The sequence below is a fragment of the Gracilinanus agilis genome, chromosome 3 (assembly GCF_016433145.1).
Source record: "Gracilinanus agilis isolate LMUSP501 chromosome 3, AgileGrace, whole genome shotgun sequence".
Lineage (NCBI taxonomy): Eukaryota > Metazoa > Chordata > Mammalia > Didelphimorphia > Didelphidae > Gracilinanus > Gracilinanus agilis.
Genome location: NC_058132.1, coordinates 51,990,716 through 52,010,235, shown reverse-complemented (window position 1 = coordinate 52,010,235; position 19,520 = coordinate 51,990,716). Strand labels below are relative to the sequence as shown.

The window sequence follows — 19,520 nt, the reverse complement described above, 5'->3', positions numbered from 1 at the left end:
GATTGGGTTTTAATTCTAACTTTATAATTAATGTGATATATATATACATATATATATTATATCTATAAATATATATTTATACATATAATTTTAAATATATATTATATATATAAATTTATGTTTTATATATTTATATATATAAATTTTTTCTGGGCTTCATTTTCCTCATCTGTCCTAAAGATGAGGAATATACTAGAGGATATACTTGATTATCTCAAAGTTCTCTTTAGTACTAATCCTGTGATTTTATGATTGGAATATTTTGTGGTTGACAATTGTATTTTTATTAGAGGCAGTAACACATGTTGGCATACTTAGTGTGCTTGTATAATGTGAGGAAGTATGGGCAAAAAGCGGAATGCTGCCATCCCCATCTGCTCTCCCCACATAGGCTTGTGGTACTGTATATGGGATACTTATTGATCTTTCTCAGCATAAGACCATAGATCATTATGCTGCCTCTATCTAAGGAAAGGTAGAGAGGATGATTCTTCTGCTACTTTCTTCTTTAGTCCTTTCTTAAGAGATGTCAGTGGTTAACTGAGGCAGGTATTAAAGTGTTATTTGCCCATATTAACTGATTTTTAGTAGAGAACTGTCCATTCAGGAGATATCAGTGATTCTTCAATTCTTAGGATAGATTTCAAATTCCAGTTGCATATGGCAAACAGAAACTGCCCATAGGCTGGGTGAGAAAAGACATAAAAGTGGTTTTAAAGCTGTGACTGGGCCCTTCATCAGAGCCATGCCAGAGTGCCTCTGTGTTCCACTGACTTCTCTGTCTCCTTCTGCAGCCATCAAGGGGAATGCCATGGCCAGCTCCTCGGACAGTGAGGATGACAGCTTCATGGCCGTGGACCAAGAAGAAGCTGGGGTGGAGGGGACGATGGAGCAAGATGATGAGCCCCGCCCTGACCTGGAGTTTGAGGAGACTAGACATAACAGGTCTATGTCTGAGCTGCCTGAAGAGGTTCTGGAATACATCTTGTCCTTTCTCTCACCGTATCAGGAGCACAAAACCTCAGCCCTTGTCTGCAAACAGTGGTACCGACTCATCAAAGGTATGGTTTGTGCCATGAAAATCTACTCATCACACCCTTTGAAGATCTGCTTTCATTTCACAACTTCAGCTTCAAGTGCTTACACTCCTTGACTCTTATTCATTTGGCCTCTTTAGGTTCATTGTTATTATTTGCATTAGGAGATAAGCAAGGTCAAACACTTTCCTTCCATCCATAGGCTGGACCGGTGACCTGTTCACTCAGTTTCTTTGGGTGGCCCCAGAGATCAAAAGATCATAGATTGGGAGCTTGAAGAGACCTTAGAGGTCATTGAAACCAGCTGCCTTATTTTATAAATGAGGAACCGGAGACCCAGAAGGAGAAGAGCCTTGATTGATCTGGTAAACTGCCCATTTCTTCAATAAGGAAAGTTAGGGGAGAAATCTGACATTGGATGATCAAACTTAGATGGTTCTTAGTAGTGTGAAAGAGAATTCTTTTCCCTAGGTCATAATTGCGATGAATGAGTATTGTTTCTTTTACCTCCACCCAGCCTCTCTTACTTTTCCACTAGCAAACCTGTTTGTATCATTTAGCTCTTCTATAAGTTAGCTATCAAGTCAGGTTGCCAAGTGTCTATCAGATGAGTTAGCATTGAACCAAATCAGTGTCATGTATCAAAGTACTCCTTTCACACGTAAACATTGAACATAGCAGCTAATATTGATGTGGGAGTTATATTCTTAAATGGGTGTTAGATAGTTCTAAGATGTATTTCTTGTCTTGTCCTGCCCAGGGGTTACAAGCATTCTGTCACAGCTCCTATACAAATATAATTGTAGAGCCAAGGACTGAGTGTGTTGAAACTTCCTGAGTTGTCTGAGAGTGAAACTAGCATGGCCCACTCACTTCTATGAATTAATAGGCATGAAAGGAGGATGGATATTGGTTTAATGCTTTCCCTCAAAAGCTGAGGAACATGAGAAATGAGAGAGGTGAGACAGAAATGTGTGGATTCATTTGTGTGTGATATTTTGTATTCTTTTCATTTTGATAGAGAGTGAGGGGCCCTAACTATACTTAAAGGCCTCAGAACCTTCAGGTGTCATGCCTGTCAAACTCAGCTTCTCAGAATAATAGGAAATCTTGAAGTCCTGGTATCGATTGCAGCTCTTTTTCTCCCTCTTCGAAGTAGTAAAATTGTTTTGAGATGCATCATCTTAACAGCCATTTGATCTTACTACTACTAAAGGGCCACATCAGCTATCTATCTTCTTTTTTCCTTTTGAGTTTAGGAGGGCATCATAGTTTCTGACTCAGTCCCCTTCTTGTATACATAGAGTCATAGAAGCTCAGAGTTGGAAAGATCCTTAGAGGTTCTAGACCCTAACCTCTGTCATGAATATCAAACTTAAGTTTCTGAAATCCCAACCTTCTTGACTCATCTTCTCTTTTAGATTTTCAGATGAGGGATCGTACCTTTCATTTTGAAATCTACTGTCTTAAAAGTTTAGGGTTGGGGGCAGCTGGGTAGCTCAGTGGATTGAGAGTCAGGCCTAGAGACGGGAGGTCCTAGGTTCAAATCCGGCCTCAGACACTTCCCAGCTGTGTGACCCTGGGCAAGTCACTTGACCCCCTTTGCCCATCCTTACCACTCTTCCACCTAGGACCTAAAACACAGAAGTCAAGGGTTTAAAAATGTAAAAAAAAAAAAAAGTTTAGGGTTTACATTCTCACATCTAACAAGTCTAGTTTAAAAATATTTTCTCTAAATTCATGCTCAGAAATGGATGGAAAATGTGGGTTTCCTAAAAAGGCGAACTCCCTCACAAACCTTTTGCTCTTCAACCTTAATGATAAAGAGGGTCAGGATATTTTGAACCTAGTCTCATCTCTCATTAACTAACTTTGAACTTGGGAAATCATTCAAATTTCTGAGTCTAATTTCTCATCCGTAGAAAAGAGAAAGGGTCATTAAGTTTTCTATTTACTCTAAAATGAATAAAATTCATTATGACTTTTGATTTCTAAGGTATATTAAAGATACACTGAAGTATTTCTCTTCATTTTTCTACAGGTGTGGCCCACCAGTGTTATCATGGCTTTATTAAGGCTGTCCAGGAAGGAAACATTCAGTGGGAGAGTCGAACTTATCCCTACCCTGGAACCCCAATCACTCAGCGGTTCTCACATAGTAAGTCCTTGATCAAAAAAAAAAAAATAGAGGTTAGTGCTTCCTTTCTTAGAATTTAGTGCATCATAGGTCCAGAGGCTACCTTCAGGTTATATGTCTTATTTATAGTAAGGCACACATTGAGAGAGAATCTGTCATTTTTTTTGAGATTAAAAAAAGAACAGGCGCTTGAATCTCTCTTCTCTTACTTTACTCCAATGATGTGTTCCATTTGTTCCTGTACTTGTCTTCTGAAGAGTATAAGGTTCTATTGTTGAAAATTCAAAACATCTATCATTATAAACATTAAAAAGAAAAAAGAACATATCTGAGGACATTTTTGAGCTTTTTAATATAAATAAAATTTAATATAGATTCTATGGTGTTTAGACTCAGAAATTGAATATAACTGAATCAACTTTAAAGTTTTGGCAACAAAGAAAAGAAATGGGTGATTTTCAAAAATTGTTTAAAGCAAATCTGAACTAGATAGACTTTAAATATTCAGTGATCTAGGATTGGTACTTTATGTAGATCTTAGCTGATTAGTTAGTAGATGTTCCAAACTCTGTTGCCTATTTCTAGAGCCTCAGTATTACTTATAATACAAATTAGGCAGGAATACAGAATTGATAGGAAATCTCAAGTTGTGTGAGTTAGTGTTTGTGAACCCTGCTGGCAGAGGAGCATGGTGGAAACAACAGAAATCTTTACCATTTCCTAAGCATTTGCTGAACACCCACATGGACTCCATTATTTTTATAAGAGTGATAACTGTATTCTTCATTTTTAGGACTTCAGTGCTGTATTATACTTTGGGGAAAGAGATCATTTTGTGTGAATTTAACAAACTTTGAATACAATTGTAGTTAAGTCTAATGAACCTTTCTATATCCACTTGGATGATTATATATACAGTTGATTTTTATTTTTTCTTCAGAAGAGATGGAGCTACATTACTATTTAGAATAAATATTTAAATATTGAATCTCTTGGAAAAGGAGTAAGTGAGCAGACTTAGATTCTGAAGTAAAAGAATTGTCAATTTTCTGTGGATTCAAATAGGACAGAGAGAAAAATGGACCTGCTAGCACTCTGAAGGCACATCATATGTGTTCAATAAAAACTTTTTAATAACAATGGACTGACTTTCTCATCCTTAAGCAAGTAAGACTACTTTTGATGCCTCTTAAGCAAACAATGGGTTGTATATATAAATTTTTAAGAAGGATGATATTTAATTACTGTTCTTATTATCCATACTTTGGAAACAAAATTGGAAAACCAGGTGAAGCTGCTAAAAGAAATGGAGTTAAGTCCCATTCTGTTTTTGGCCTATTTACTTACTGATTCTCCTGGGAACAGTGTCTGTCTTGAGTATATAAATAAGCTCTTAGTGTATATTAGGTTATGAGGCTCCTGGAATCCTCAAGTTATTATTTATTAAGTGAACATAGAACACTGAAATATTTGGCAAGAAAATCTTGGAAGATGCTATATGACATAGGTCTTTGAGTTCTAAATGGAAGTATGTGAGTTTTATTATATAGGTATTATTTTGTAGATGACCCACATAAGACTAGGAATTTTTCATCATTCCTTCTGAGGTCCCATTGTGAAATTTATCACATTGTACGATAAAAATGAATTCTATGACTATAGGTATTGTTGGCCTTTTCTTCAAATACCCTTCCTTCTCCATATCCCCCATACCTTCTAAGGTTTGGGACAGAAGTTTGATGCTCCTTTGGGAGAAGGCCTGTTAAGTATTGAATGGGCATAAGGTCTGTGGTCCTTACATACTCCCAAAACTGAAAGGACTTCAGAGGTCATCTAGCCTTATGTCTAAGCAGTAATAATCTTTATAACATTCTGGACTCGGAAGTGATCATTCCATTTTTGCTCAAAAACATCTGGTATTGAGGTACCTACTATCTCCAGGTATAGTCCATTTTGCTTTTGGACAAATTAGGACATTTCCCCTTATGTCAGGCTGAAATTTTCCCCTCCAAAGCTTCACCCATTGTTCTTAGTTCTGCCCTCTTGAGGGTAGCAGATTCTCTCTTTCACCTGATAGCTTTTCAGATGCATGAAGATACCTCCTGTGTTCTCTGTAAGTCTTCTTCAGCCTTGCTACCTGGAGTTCCTTCATTTGACTCCCATGTCCCTTAACTGCCAAGTACCCTTAGTAGCTTGGATACACTCCTATCAGTAATCTAGTTTGTTGATGCTTCAGACTATTGCATATATTGGATAGAAAGGAAATAGAATGGACTTAATTAAGAGTAGGATCATAAATTTAGAGCTAAAATTAACCTTAGAGGTCATCGAGTTCAACTTGTCATTTTAAAAATGAGGAACCTTACTTACCAGAAAGGTGGTCAAGCCACTCTCCCATGGTCCTACAGAGTATGTGAGGTAGGATTTGATTCCAGATGTCCTTACTTCAAGGCCAGCATTTTACTTACTCATAGAGGAAGTATGTATGGGTATACCCCATGAAGTAGTTGTTAATAATGTACAGTTTTATTGTGGGAGGTGGGGGAAGAAGAGCTACATTAGACTGTTGCACAAATATTTTGAAAAGAAAGTGATTATATGTAGGTATTAGGTATATGAAATGTTGAAAGCATACCTTAATATTTTCCCTAGTTCACAGTGTGCTTTCTGTTTTTTCCCAATAACAAGAAGACAAAAGTTGAAGATAGAAATGAATATCTTGAAAAATTTTAGTTACAGTAAAAGAGTAAAAGAGTTACAGTAAAAAAAAAATTTAGTTACAGTAAAAGAGTTACAGTAAGAAAAAAGTAAAATGTTGAGAAAGTGCTATTAGGATGAGAGAGGAAATAACTGGTCTCATGTTTCCATGTTTTTCAGGGGTTACAAAGTATTTTCCTTACAACAATCTTTTGAGGGAGTTTAGTGCAGGCATTATTGAGCCTGATTTACAGATGAGGGAGGTGAAGCTGGCAGGAGAATGCTTATGCAGCAAGAATCTTGAGTTTTCATTTGACCTCAGGTACCCTGATTCCCTTCTGGTTCCTTCATGGCAGCTGCATTGAGCTTGAAATGAGGAGGGAAGAATGCAGATATGAAGAATACTTTCCAAGAATTCCCTAAACCCCATATAAGATGTTCTTAGGGAAAGCAAAGATGGGAATCTGGTTAGAGAACCAAAGATGACTTGTACAAGACATTTCATAGGTGATGAAAAAGTCAGGGACAAAATCAGTGTCTTTTCCTCAATCTTCAGTCAACTAGGTGGTTTTGAGCAGACTGTTGGACTTGAAGTCAAGAAGCCGCAAGGTCTCAGAAGTTCCCTAATTGTGTGACCCTGGGCTTCACTTCACTTCACTTCTGTCTGCCTCACTTTTTGCATCTGTAAAATGGGGATAAAAACAGCCTTCTACATCCCAGGATGGTTGTGAGATTCAGATGGAATAACCGAAAGTATTTGCAAAACTTAAAGAGCTCTATAAATACTATCTAGTTTTATTTTTGTTGTTAACTGCTATTGCTGCTGGAGAGTCCCATTCCCAAATTGTCCTTTGAGATAAATCTATTAGAGTGGAGAAACAGTGGTGATCATACAACATGTGTTGGACTTGATAAATTTATTAGATATAAAGAAATCACCAGGACAGATTGTCTTCCATTTCTGCATTTTGAAGGAACTTATTCTTCACTAAGTCATCATTTTGTTGTTGTGGGTACTTCTTTCAACAATGCACATCACACTTCACAAATCTATGGCTGAAGTCAAGCTGATGAGCCTCTTCTCGCTTAGTTAAGAAGGTCCTTGTGGACAGTCTTTTGTGGTGCCCATACTTAAATCTTTCCAGCTTGGTAGGACCTACCAGGACTTATATTTCATCAGCATAATCTTTGGGAGGCCAGAATCCCCTACATACCACCATGAGGCATTAGAATAGGACTTCATTGAAAGCTAGAAGACCTAAAAGGAGCAATTAAGAGAATTACAGCCATGATATGTGAATTTTATCAAATGACCACTCTGTGAGTTGACTGTAGTCAGATAATCTTTCACCATCAGATCTCAGTATTTCCTGACCCTCTTACCACTGCCTTGTTCCCTTACTCAGTTATCAATAAACCCCGTAGCTTAAGCAGATAATTCTGTGGTTATTTGCCTACCATCATAGTCCAAGGAGAACAGGCAACAGGAAGGGATTCTGAGCAGTTTGGGTTGGAGTAAACTCCATTGCTTAAGGGCAGGGAGTTCAACATCCACTTCCTGCCAGCCTGCCATTAACTAATGGGGAGCTGCTTCCTCAGCAGGGAGGGACCGGTTACCAATATCTTAAAGGAGCCGATTAGTGAGGTTTCTCTGGACACTCAGTTGCCTGTGTTGGAGCCTTGTTACATTAATAAACAAGTTTCAAGCCGAGCCCGGGTACAAACACTCAATCTTTACAATCAGCACTAACCTCCTGCTAGCCTTATTACCAGCTTAAGGCCCCTGTGTCCCACTTATTAATTACAGAAGTCTGTCTCTCTTCTATCTAATCATGTGACTAAAGGGGAATCCAGTGGAGTTTAGACTCTTCAGAATCCCTTTGACAAGATTCTATATTGAAGGCTTTTTTAAACAAACAAGATTCTATATTGAAGGCTTTTTTAAACAAACATATAGTAAATGTAAAAACTCAAGAGTATAATCAATCACCTGGGAAGTAATCTTAGAGACAGTTGGGTACTTCTTTAGATGGAGAAATACTAGCTCTGGAATCATCTAGGGATTCATGCTGGAACCAGTACCATTTGAAATTTTTACATATGATTTGGAAGATAAGATATACAATGAAATATTCTGTCTTGTAAATAACATTATTGAAATAAAATGCCAAGTCAGTGGAGATAAATGCCAAGAAATGTCTAGAATCTATGTTATAGGCTGACCAGAACCTAGCCCTTGAGTTTGACTCTAAATGAATGTCAGAAAATGAAACTTTTGAATTAGGGAGAACCCTTAGAAATCCTCAGCCAGCTCCCCCATTTTATAGATTTAGAACCTGAGACCCATACAAGGAAAGTGACTTAGCTAAAGTCAATTACACTTTAAAACATACCAGTTTGGGGCAGCTGGGTAGCTCAGTGGATTGAGAGCCAGGCCTAGAGACAGGAGGTCCTAGGTTCAAATCTGGCCTCAAACACTTCCCAGCTGTGTGACCCTGGGCAAGTCACTTGACCCCCATTGCCTACCCTGGCCACTCTTCTGTCTTGGAGCCAATTGGCTCCAAGACGGAAGGTAAGGGTTAAAAAAGAAAGAAAGAAAGAAAAAAAAAAACAATTTGCTGGCACATTTTTATTTGGACATGACAATTCTTCCAAGCAACACCTCCCCTCTTCAAAAAATACATCCCACAAAAAAAAAAAAAAACCAAAATAAAAAAACACACCCTCTCATTCCACCCCCCCTGAAATATTTATAAAGTACAATCTCTGAGAAAAGTTTGTTATTGATGACTAAAGAAAAGTGTTCTTTAACTTTGGTACTAAATGTTGGCTCTTAGGTCCAATTTTTTTTTAAATTTTAAAACATTTTATTTTTTAGAAAAATTTTTTCCATGGTTACATGATTCATGTTCTTACTCTTCCCCCTTCCCCCCAGCCAACGCACATTTCCACTGGTTTCTTCATGTGTCATAAATCAAGACCCATTTCTATATTATTGATAGTTACTCTAGGATGGTCCTTTAGAGTCTACATCCCAAATCATGTCCTCATCAAACCATGTGTTCAAGCAGTTGTTTTTCTTCTGTTTCCACTCCTGCAGTTCTTCCTCTGAATGTGGGTAGCGTTCTTTTCCATAAATCCCTCAGAATTGTCCTGGATCATTGCATTGCTGCTAGTACAGAAGTCTATTACATTGGATTTTACTACAGTGTATCAGTCTCTGTGTACAGTGTTCTTCTGGATCTGCTCCTTTCACTCTGCATCAATTCCTGGAGGTCTTTCCAGTTCACATGGAATTCATCCCATTTATTATTCCTTTGAACACAATAGTATTCCATCGCCAACATATACCCCAATTCGTTCAGCCATTCCTCAATTGAAGGGCATACCCTCGCTTTCCGGTTTTTTGCCACCACAAAGAACTCAGCTATAAATATTTTTGTACAAGTCTGTTTATTGATAATCTCTTTGGGGTACAAAACCAGCAATGGTATGGCTGGATGGAAGGGCATTCTTTTATCGCTCTTTGGGCATAATTCCAAATTGCCATCCAGAATGGTTGGATCAGTTCACAGCTCCACCAGCAGTGCATTAATGTCCCAATTTTGCCATATCCCCTCCAACATTTATTACTCTCCCCTGCTATCATTTTAGCCAATCTGCTAGGTGTTAGGTGATACCTCTGAGTTGTTTTGATTTGCATTTCTCTAATTATTAGAGATTTAGAACACTTTCTCACGTGCTTATTGATAGTTTTGATTTCTTTATCTGAAAATTGCCTATTCATGTCCCTTGTCCATTTATCAATTGGGGAATGGCTTTTAGTTCCTTGTATATTTGAGTAATTAGACCTCTGCCAGAGTTTTTTGTTATAAAGATTTTTTTTCCCCGGTTTGTTGTTTCCCTTCTCATTTTGGTTGCATTGTTTTTGTTTGTATAAAACCTTTTTAATTTAATATAATCAAAATTATTTATTTTACATTTTCTAATTTTTTTCTAACTCTTGCTTGGTTTTAAAATCTTTCTTTTCCCAGAGATCTGACAAGTATACTACTCTGTGTTTACTTAATTTACTTATAGTTTCCTTCTTTATATTCAATTCTTTCACCCATTCTGAATTTATCTTGGTGTAGGGTGTGAGATGTTGATCTAAACCTAATCTCTCCCATATTGTTTTCCAATTTTCCCAGCAGTTTTTGACAAATAGTGGATTTTTGTCCCAAAAGTTGGGCTCTTTGGGTTTATCATACACTGTCTTGCTGATGTCATTTATCCCAAGTCTATTCCACTGATCCTCCCTTCTGTCTCTTAGCCAGTACCATATTGTTTTGATGACCGCTACTTTATAGTACAGTTTAATATCTGGTACTGTTAGGCCACCTTCCTTCACTTTTTTTTTCATTATTTCTCTTGATATTCTTGATCTTTTGTTCTTCCAAATGAACTTTGTTATAGTTTTTTCTAATTCAGTAAAAAAGTTTTTTGGTAGTTTGATAGTATGTCACTAAATAAGTAAATTACTTTGGGTAGAATGGTCATTTTTATTATGTTAGCTTGTCCTACCCATGAGCAATCAATGTTTTTCCAATTGTTTAGATCTAGTTTTAATTGTATGGAAAATGTTTTGTAATTCTGTTTGTATAATTCCTGTGTTTGTTTGAAGACAATGATGAGACTTCTTACGGAAACCTATGGAATGCAGCCAAACCAGTACTAAGGGGGAAATTTATATTACTGACTATATTAACAAATATATTAACATATATTAACAAATTTGGGAGGGCAGAGGTCAATGAATTGTGTATATAACTTAAAAAACTAGAATGCGAACAAATTAAAAATCTCCAGATGAAAACTAAATTAGAAATGCTAAAAATCAAAGGTGAAATTAATAAAATCAAAAGTAAAAGAACTTTTGAATTAATAAATAAGACTAGAAGCTGGCACTTTGAAAAAACAGATAAAATAGACAAAGTACTGTAAATCTAATAAAAAGAAAGGAAAGAAGAAAACCAAATTAACAGTATCAAAGATGAAAAGGGAGACCTCACCTCTAATGAAGAGGAAATTAAGGCAATCATTAAAAACTATTTTTCCCAATTATATGGCAATATAGCAATCTAGGTGATATGGATGAAAATTTACAAAAATGTAAATTGCCTACATTAACAGCAGAAGAAATAGAATATTTAAATAATCCTGTATCAGAAAAAGAAATTGAACAAGCCATCAAAGAACTCTCTAAGAAAAAATCACCAGGGCCCGATGGAGTCACAAGTGAATTCTATCAAACATTCAAAGAATAACTAATCCTAATATTGTAAGAAATAAAATGGATATAAAAGGATAGATTTAAAAATATTAGGGTTTTAAAGGATTTATTGGTAGCCATTAGAAAAATGAAGCCACATTTCATATTAAGAGTCAATTTGAAAGACTCATTCTGTTACCTCCCTTCCCCATCCTGGCTCTGCTCCAAAATCACCAAAGAGGAAGTATCAATCCACTCTCACTATTTATCCTTCTATTTACTTGATTATACTTCCTGCCCACGTGATTACTCAAGAGAGGAAGCCAGTTGGCTCTTGGGAAATGTAGTTTGAAAGAGCTCTAAATGTCCACAGGAAGTTTTAATTAGGGACCTCAAAATTAGTTCAAGGACTCCCAAATTTCCAATATAACATACCCCCCCTGAGAGCAGAGGGAGACTGGTCTCCCTGAAGGCTCTTGTAAATATAACTAACTTATAAATTACAGAAATTTGGGGATAAAAAGAAAAGACAATAAAAACAATGAACCTATGATTACTAGGAGCATTGACAAAAGCCAATTGGGGGCAGTCCCCTTTGACATAAGAGTGTACATTCAAAACAAATGTATTGAACTCCGCATAGTTCTATCAAATGCACCCCAAAGTTCATTTTGGATCTTCTTTTTGCAGTGTAGGTTCTCCAGGCATCTTCATGGTGCCTTCTTTAAACAGGTTCATTGTCTGGATTCTGGGGAGATGGCAAATTTCTTATCCTGAAATTACTCTCAAAAGAATTTAAATTTTACATCATAGATTATAATTCAGACATTCTGATTATAAAACATACATACCCCCCTGGGGAGAATTAATAACACATTCTTCCCTGAAGAGGATTAAGGTCAACATTCAGATCAGCTAAGGATACATGGCTGACTTATGGGATTGTGTGAATCAATTGGCAAAAGAAATTTAAAAAGATAAAAAATAACTTGTGCATGAAATGTAAAATGTCAGAGTCTTATGTGCAAAAATGTAAAGGAAAAATAAACTTATAACAGGTCCTTGAATCAAGGCCCAATTAAAGTGATTTAAGCAATTGCGTAGTTACCCAGTTCAATAGCCAGGACTACAGAAAGTTGCCACAGTTATAATAGAAATAAAAGGACCAAATTTGTGTGCCAGGGAAGTGTCTTTCCCTGGTTTGATTTGCCTACACTTCTCAGGTATAAGGTGAGCCAGGATGATGGCCAACCTTTTTTACTTGACTAGGCTTAAGCTTAGGGAAGTCTGGCCTCTAACATATGTCAGAAAAGCTGCAACCCCAAACCCTAATTTCAAGTCCTATAGTATTGGCATGAGAAAGTTCTGTCAATCCTACCTGGATTGGTATGGTCTTTTTTGACCTTGTGTAGCTAGGCACTGTGCAGTTTCTCACCAATCCCATTTGGGACTGGGTGGTCTCCTTGACCTTGTGGCTCTTTTGTTCTCTTCTCCTGGATTCAGACAGAATCGTTAATCACAGTTCCATAATATTTACCAATAATTGGCTGGCTACCATAGTCTAAGGCTTTTGGGTATGCATTAATATAGTAGCTATATATTTGTATATTAAACTTATATTATTGTAAAATCAAAAAGGATTAATATTGATAATATGTACTTTAAGTACAAAAAATGAGAAAAAGGGAAAAAAGTCAATTTATTCTATTAAAAAATAAAAGGAAAGCAATAAGAAAATTAAAAATTCAGGTAAAAATACAATGTTTTCAAGTACAAAAATGAGAGAGAAAAAAAATCTCAATACTGGATTGCATATAAAAGGCAAAAAATAATAAAAGAATGTTTTAAAAATCAAAATGTATATAGCTTAGAATTAGTGATAGGTTTTTTGCCCCAAAATGAGATCCATTTCCTGTTAAGCTTTTCCATGAACTCCTGTGAGTGTAAATGGCTTTTATAAAATAGCAGATTCATAATGCAATTTAAATAAAGTATCAAAATTTCCAAAATTACAATAACACATTTAAAGACAACAGCAAACAAACCCATTATCGTAACCACTCACTGTGATATTTAAAAATGTCTACTTTTCACAGATGACAAATTCATTATACATAGGACTTATGGGCTTTTACAACTTAAAAAAATGTGTTTAAGATGTTCATGGTCTTTTTATAATGATACATTGTTCTGTAAAAACATAGGTAAATGATACAGATAAAGAATCATATAACGGAATTAGATTAATACAGGTAAACTTAAAAAAAATTTAAACCTTAAAGAAATCAGGAAATACAGTAATAAGCAAATGACAAATTAACAAGCAGTATAGTTTAAAAAAACCTTTTTTACCAATCAGAATAAACTTGTTCACTATTAAGGAGTTACAATAAAATCACAAACAGAATTTATCTATAAGCCAAAAATTTAGCTTAAAATGATTCAGTGTAACAGAAAGATATTGATCAGATTAATATATTAACTTATAACAGAAAATTAAATCATAAAGCAGACAATCAATAAAGTACAATAAGATACAGAGACTTTAAAAAACAACAACTGTGGAGTCTGAGGAAGCTTACTAATTTTACCTCCAGACTTTTAAAAGTTCCTGTTTGGTAAAAGACTAAAAGTCCTTGTGCTATCTTAGTCCCTCCCCCACAGGCAGAGCAAGCATGGAAGCCGACTGGAGTAAGGACTGGAACCCACTTGGAGAGGCTCCTGGGGTGGGAGTGGGGGTAGACAAGCAGCTAGATAAGGTTTGAAAAAAACAACACGTGGAGGGGCTTGTGGGCATAGAAGCTCTCCTCTCTTAAAAGTTATTAATGTCTAAGAGGAGACACACCCGGGAAATTCTCCGGTGTGCACAATTAGAAAGAAGTGGGGTTACACTTTCCAAGTTTCCGGAGCTCCAGAAATGGCGGAAGCATTAGCAGGAGTAGCTGGAACTCAGGAGGGGGTCAGGTATCCGCCATCAAAGGGGATGAGGAATTAGGATTGGGACCTAGAAGGACCTTTCCTAAAAATAATAAACGGTATATATAAAATATATATATTATAAATATAAAATAATAAACAGTATATATCTAAAACCATCAAAAAGCATCATATGCAATGGGGATAAATTAGAAGCCTTCCCAGTAAGATCAGGAGTGAAACAAGGATGCCCATTATCACCTCTAATTTAACATTGTACTAGAAACGCTGGCAGTAGCAATTAGAGAAGAAAAAGAAATTGAAGGTATCAAAATAGGCAATGAGACTAAGCTATCATTCTTTGCAGATGATATGATGGTCTACTTAGAAAATCCTAGAGAATCAACTAAAAAGCTAATAATCAACAGCTTTAGCAAAGTTGCAGGATATAAAATAAATGCACATAAATCATCAGCATTTCTATATATCTCCAACGCATCACAGCAGCAAGAGGTAGAAAGAGAAACACCATTTAAAATCACCCTAGACCAGTGATGGGCAAACTACGGCCTGCGGGCCAGATGCAGCCCCCTGAAATGTTTTATCCAGCCGGTGACGTTATTCCTAATCTGACGAGTACAACGAGTAGGATACAATACAATGAAACTTCTAAAGAGTTGCCTTAGAAACAGACCGACAGATGAGCATTTCCTTTCCTTTGACCTCTTCTTTAAAAAGTTTGCCCATCACTGCCCTAGACAATATAAAATACTTAGGAATCTATCTTAGGTGCAATTTTTGCTTCTTCGTGTTTATTTTATTTACCTGGTAGCAAGCATTTTTATAGCATAGTCCAGTGATGGGCAAACTTTTTAAAGAGGGGGCCAAAGGAAATGCTCATCTGTCAGTTTTTTTTTTAAATTAAATTAAATTAAACTAAATTTTTTTAAACCCTTACCTTTGGTCTTGGAGTCAATACTGCGTATTGGCTCCAAGGCAGAAGAGTGGTAAGGGTAGGCAATGGGGGTCAAGTGACTTGCCCAGGGTCACATAGCTGGGAAGTGTCTGAGGTTGGATTTGAACCCAGGAACTCTGATCTCTAGGCCTGGCTCTCAATCCACTGAGATACCCAGCTGCCCCCTTGTCAGTCTGATTCTATGGCAACTCTTTTGAAGTTTCATTGTATTGTATCCTACTCATTGTATTTGTCAGATTAGGAATAATGTTGCTGGCTGGATAAAACATTTCAGGGGGCATCTGGTTGTTCGGCGGATTTTGCCCATCACTGGCATAGTCTATTGGCTCTGCTTTGTCTGCTCAGCATTACTTCATTAGAATGTCTTTTTTTTTTAATTCTTCATGTTTATCATTCATAGTAGACCAACATTATTCCATTATGTTTACATTATATTCACATACCATAATTTGTACAGCCATTCCCAAATTATTTTTATCAAAAACAATGCGATATGAACATTTTTGTGCATAGGGATTTTTCCTTGTTATTAATTTTCTTGAATTTTTCTGTATAATTCCAAGTTGTTTTTAGAATAATTGGATTAATTCACAGCCTCTCCAGCAATCCTTTATAAATGTCACATATATTCAGAGGGAAATAACTATGCTTTCAAAACTGTTCATTTTGATACTTATAAACTAGGAAAGATATTTAGGAGTTAGACAATGTATAGAGGCTGGGTAAGCTTTGACACATCTGTTCTCAGTCTCTGAGCCTCAGTTTTGTCATCTGTAAAAGTGATGGGGTTGGACTAGACCTTCTTTAAATCTTCTATTTCTAAAGATACACAGCTTACTGTGTTGCTTCAGTCAGACAGGCCAGTTGTTTCCTGGGTGTCTTCAGCAAAGGGTCTTGGTAACAATACTGGAACAAGGAAGGTGGTTCAGTGGAGGAGCCTGGAAGACAGGAATTTCAGTCCTGCCTTAGACACTAATTAGCTGTGTCACCCTGGGGAAGTCATTTTATCCTACTGGCCTTAGTTTTCTCATCTGTAAAGTGAATTACAGAAGGAAATGGCAAACCACTCTAGTATCTTTTCCAACAACAATATAGTTAATTATGAATGCATTAGAATAGTTATTAGAATTATTAGAATAATTAGAATTAGTGTGAAATCACTACAGAATAGATCTTGCTGTGCAGGTAATCACATGACTCTTTGGTTGTATCCTTGAGTGAGAAGTGTGAGAGATGAACTTGGGACAAGACTTTTCAGTTTTCAGGACACTTGAGAAAACGAGGATTACATTGAAAAGAATCTGTTGGAAGATGGGTTCAGACTTTCTCTTTTCCTTTCTGGTTTCCTCTTGGGTAGTGTTCCTTTGTATAGTCACATCCTTTGTAGTTACATTGATTCTGTACCAGAAGGGATTTTAAAAGATCTCTTGTCTAACCCTTTCAATGTACAGATGAGGAAGCTGAGGCCCAAGGGAGTTAAATGACTTGTCCAAAGTATCTCAGGTATTACTAAAACCTGGACCCTCTGCAGATCCATCATTTTTTCCATTGCATCATGCTAAATTATACACACAGATTGTATTGCCATGTGGAAATTCTTTAGCATATGGGTCAGAGGTCTGACCTTGGATAAGAAAAAATATTCTATTTTAGGTGAACATTTTTTAAGTTTCATACTTTGTTTTTTTGATAAATAAGTAGGTGATGATTTGTCCTCTGAAAATTATCAGTAGATTTTTGCAGACCTTTTTCTTCCTATAAATAGCATGTTCATTTTTTTAAAGAAGTATAACGCAATTAATATTTTCTTATTTCCTAAAAATAGTTAAGCTTGCTATTGATGGTTACCAGATTCTTATTCTATTATATTTGAATTCTAAACATAGTTGTTTCAAATTACCTTTTTCCTCTTTAAATTTTGTTGTTGGGTGGCTGCTAGTCATTGAAAATGCAGTATGTAAACCTCTTATTTCAGTTTCATTAGTCCTTAGATTCATTGGACTGTTCCTTCTTCTAGAAACCTTTATTTGTTCAAAGAGAGTCAGGAAAATGTTGGTTGCTTTATTTTCATATAGGATTAAAAATACATGGTGTAAGGATGTTGTGGAGCCTGGCTGGCTAGCTGGATTTTCACTTCCAAAAAGAGGAGAATGTTTGTCACCTCTTGTAAAAATAAAAGTTTCTGTATTTTATTGCTGTTTGAAGGAAGTATCAAACTAAGAGTTGATCTTTGAGGTGGGAAAGGAGGCAAAAAAAATTTTTTTTCTGAGAAATTTTGAGTTCATGCAAATGGTGTTAATATTGGAGATACTGATTAGTTTCACAGATTATGAAAGACTGCTAAGCCATTTGGGAGAGCTATATTCAAATTCCATTAGAATTACCATGGGAAAAGGAGTGCCTTTTGTTCAAAGTGCTAATTGGTGTGAGTTAAAACTAAGCCTGACCTTATTGTCAGGCTTAGTCATAATTACAAAGGTTCATAGCTGGTAGGATCCCAGTCCTTTTAGTAGAGTTTGAAATGTGTCTATCCAAAAAGGATCCTTTGAATTTTGATAATTATTGCTACTTATAATGATTAACAATTATATCACAAGTGGAGGAACTATTAGGATTTTAATTCTTTACAGTCATTACTGTTGCATTTTGTAGAGAAAACATTTAAGACCCGTTGTATTGAGATAGCCCTGGACTAGGTGCTCAAGGAATAGAAGACTAAACAGGGTCTGGCACTCTTTTTGTGGAGCTTACAGTTTAGATAGGTGGGTAGGTTATAACACACAAGGAGGAGGAGGGTGTTGATAGTGTAGGAAAATATAAGTGAGGTAATGGGGTCACCAGGGATATTATAAATTAACTAAGGGGTTTGTGGGAACACACTCTGGAATTTAAGAGAGACTAAAACTGAACATTGAAGACTTGTATAGCTAAGTCACTCCCAACTGAAAAATAACAGTCAACTGTCACTCTGGCCAGAGGCCTTAAATTCAACTGACAAGGTAACAGGATGAAACTGGGTTTAATTAGGAACAACAAAAGGAGGGATAGGAATGTCTACTCTAAAACCTTAACACCTAATAACAAAACCCACAGGGACAGGGAAGGACTTATTCTACTACACTAATCTAAATGATCTAAACTAACAGGGCCCAAGGAGCTATAAATGGAGTCTCTGGGTTTCTGCCTCAAACCTGGAACCTGCCAGGCTTGAGTACAGCTAGGGCTTTGTGGCTTTGGGATTCTCACTGAAATCCACTGATGATCTCTGGATGCCAGGAGCTAAAGTTGTCTCAAGTACCAGGTAGAGAGGATTTTGCTTGAAGCACTGTCCACAAGGTTTCAAACTTCTCCTTCTTCCTTTGGCACTGTAGATTCTTGTCCTTTTGCTAGATGCCACACCACTCAGGATCCCAGGGGAAATCAGGATGCAAGATGTCCTTTTACTCTGAGTGCTCCCAGGGCCAACCACAGTTTGTGTTAACCCCTGATGGAGTCCCACTCAGAGCAAAGTCACCTCTTCCTCCTCCTTCATTCCAACCTGGAATTCCCAGCTCCAGTTCCTTCCTGCTAGGTACAACTTAATTCCTAATAACTAGCTAATCTAATCTTACTCATGACAATCCCCCCCTTTGCACAAAGCCAAAATTACCAAAATTTTGGTATTTGTGCACTACAAACTAAACTAAAATTCTAACCCAAAATAACAAACAACCTACACTAACTCTATTCTATCTAACACTATCCTACTCTACCCTACACTAGGGATTTCAACAAGGAAAGGTAAAAGGATAAGTACATTGAACAGTTACATAGTTCAAAGCATAAAGCAATAAGTAACTGCAAAATTTCCAACAAAATCAACAGCAAATATGAAATATCAACACAAAAGTCAAAACAAATAGCAACATAACTCCTATTCTAATACAGAAATATCCTATCAACTAATAAATGCAAACCATTTTTGAAAAACATTTTAATACAACATTGCATAAGTCTTTACATCAAAATTACAACAAAACAGTAAGCTCCCTTATGCAAATTACATTTGAATGTTTGCAACTCAACTACATCAAAGTATTCACAGAATTTACATTTATACACACATATACACACGATACATACATACAATATATTAATAATATACATGTATGATATGCATATATACATGTATGTACACATAATACGTACACATCAAATATACATGTGTACACTCTTTACATATTTACAGTACTTACACTATAAAACAATTTACAATATACACATACTATTTATACAACTATTTACATTATTTGTGATATGTGATCTGTAATATGTTATATGTTCTTCATGTAATGCAATTTTGTTATATCTGTTGTATCTGCACTGTAATGTACATTAGTACCTTATCTTATCCTCTAACCTAATCTAATACCATATCTATTCCACTAAACTATTCTAAACTAACCCTAAGATATTAGTGTATTAGTCTAGCTACATCTATCTAAATAACTAGCTAATCTTTGTTAG

General features: G+C 36.1%; 1 protein-coding gene across 1 annotated transcript in view; it reads left to right on the top strand.

The window, feature by feature from the left end:
- Positions 1-19,520, top strand: part of FBXO42 (F-box protein 42) — a 135,338-nt gene that overhangs the window by 55,108 nt on the left and 60,710 nt on the right. Inside the window, exons 2-3 of the mRNA XM_044667795.1 lie at positions 795-1,061; positions 3,079-3,195. Coding sequence (XP_044523730.1) covers positions 812-1,061; positions 3,079-3,195 — 367 coding nt within the window. The 5' untranslated portion in view covers positions 795-811. The remainder of the gene's footprint in view (positions 1-794; positions 1,062-3,078; positions 3,196-19,520) is intronic.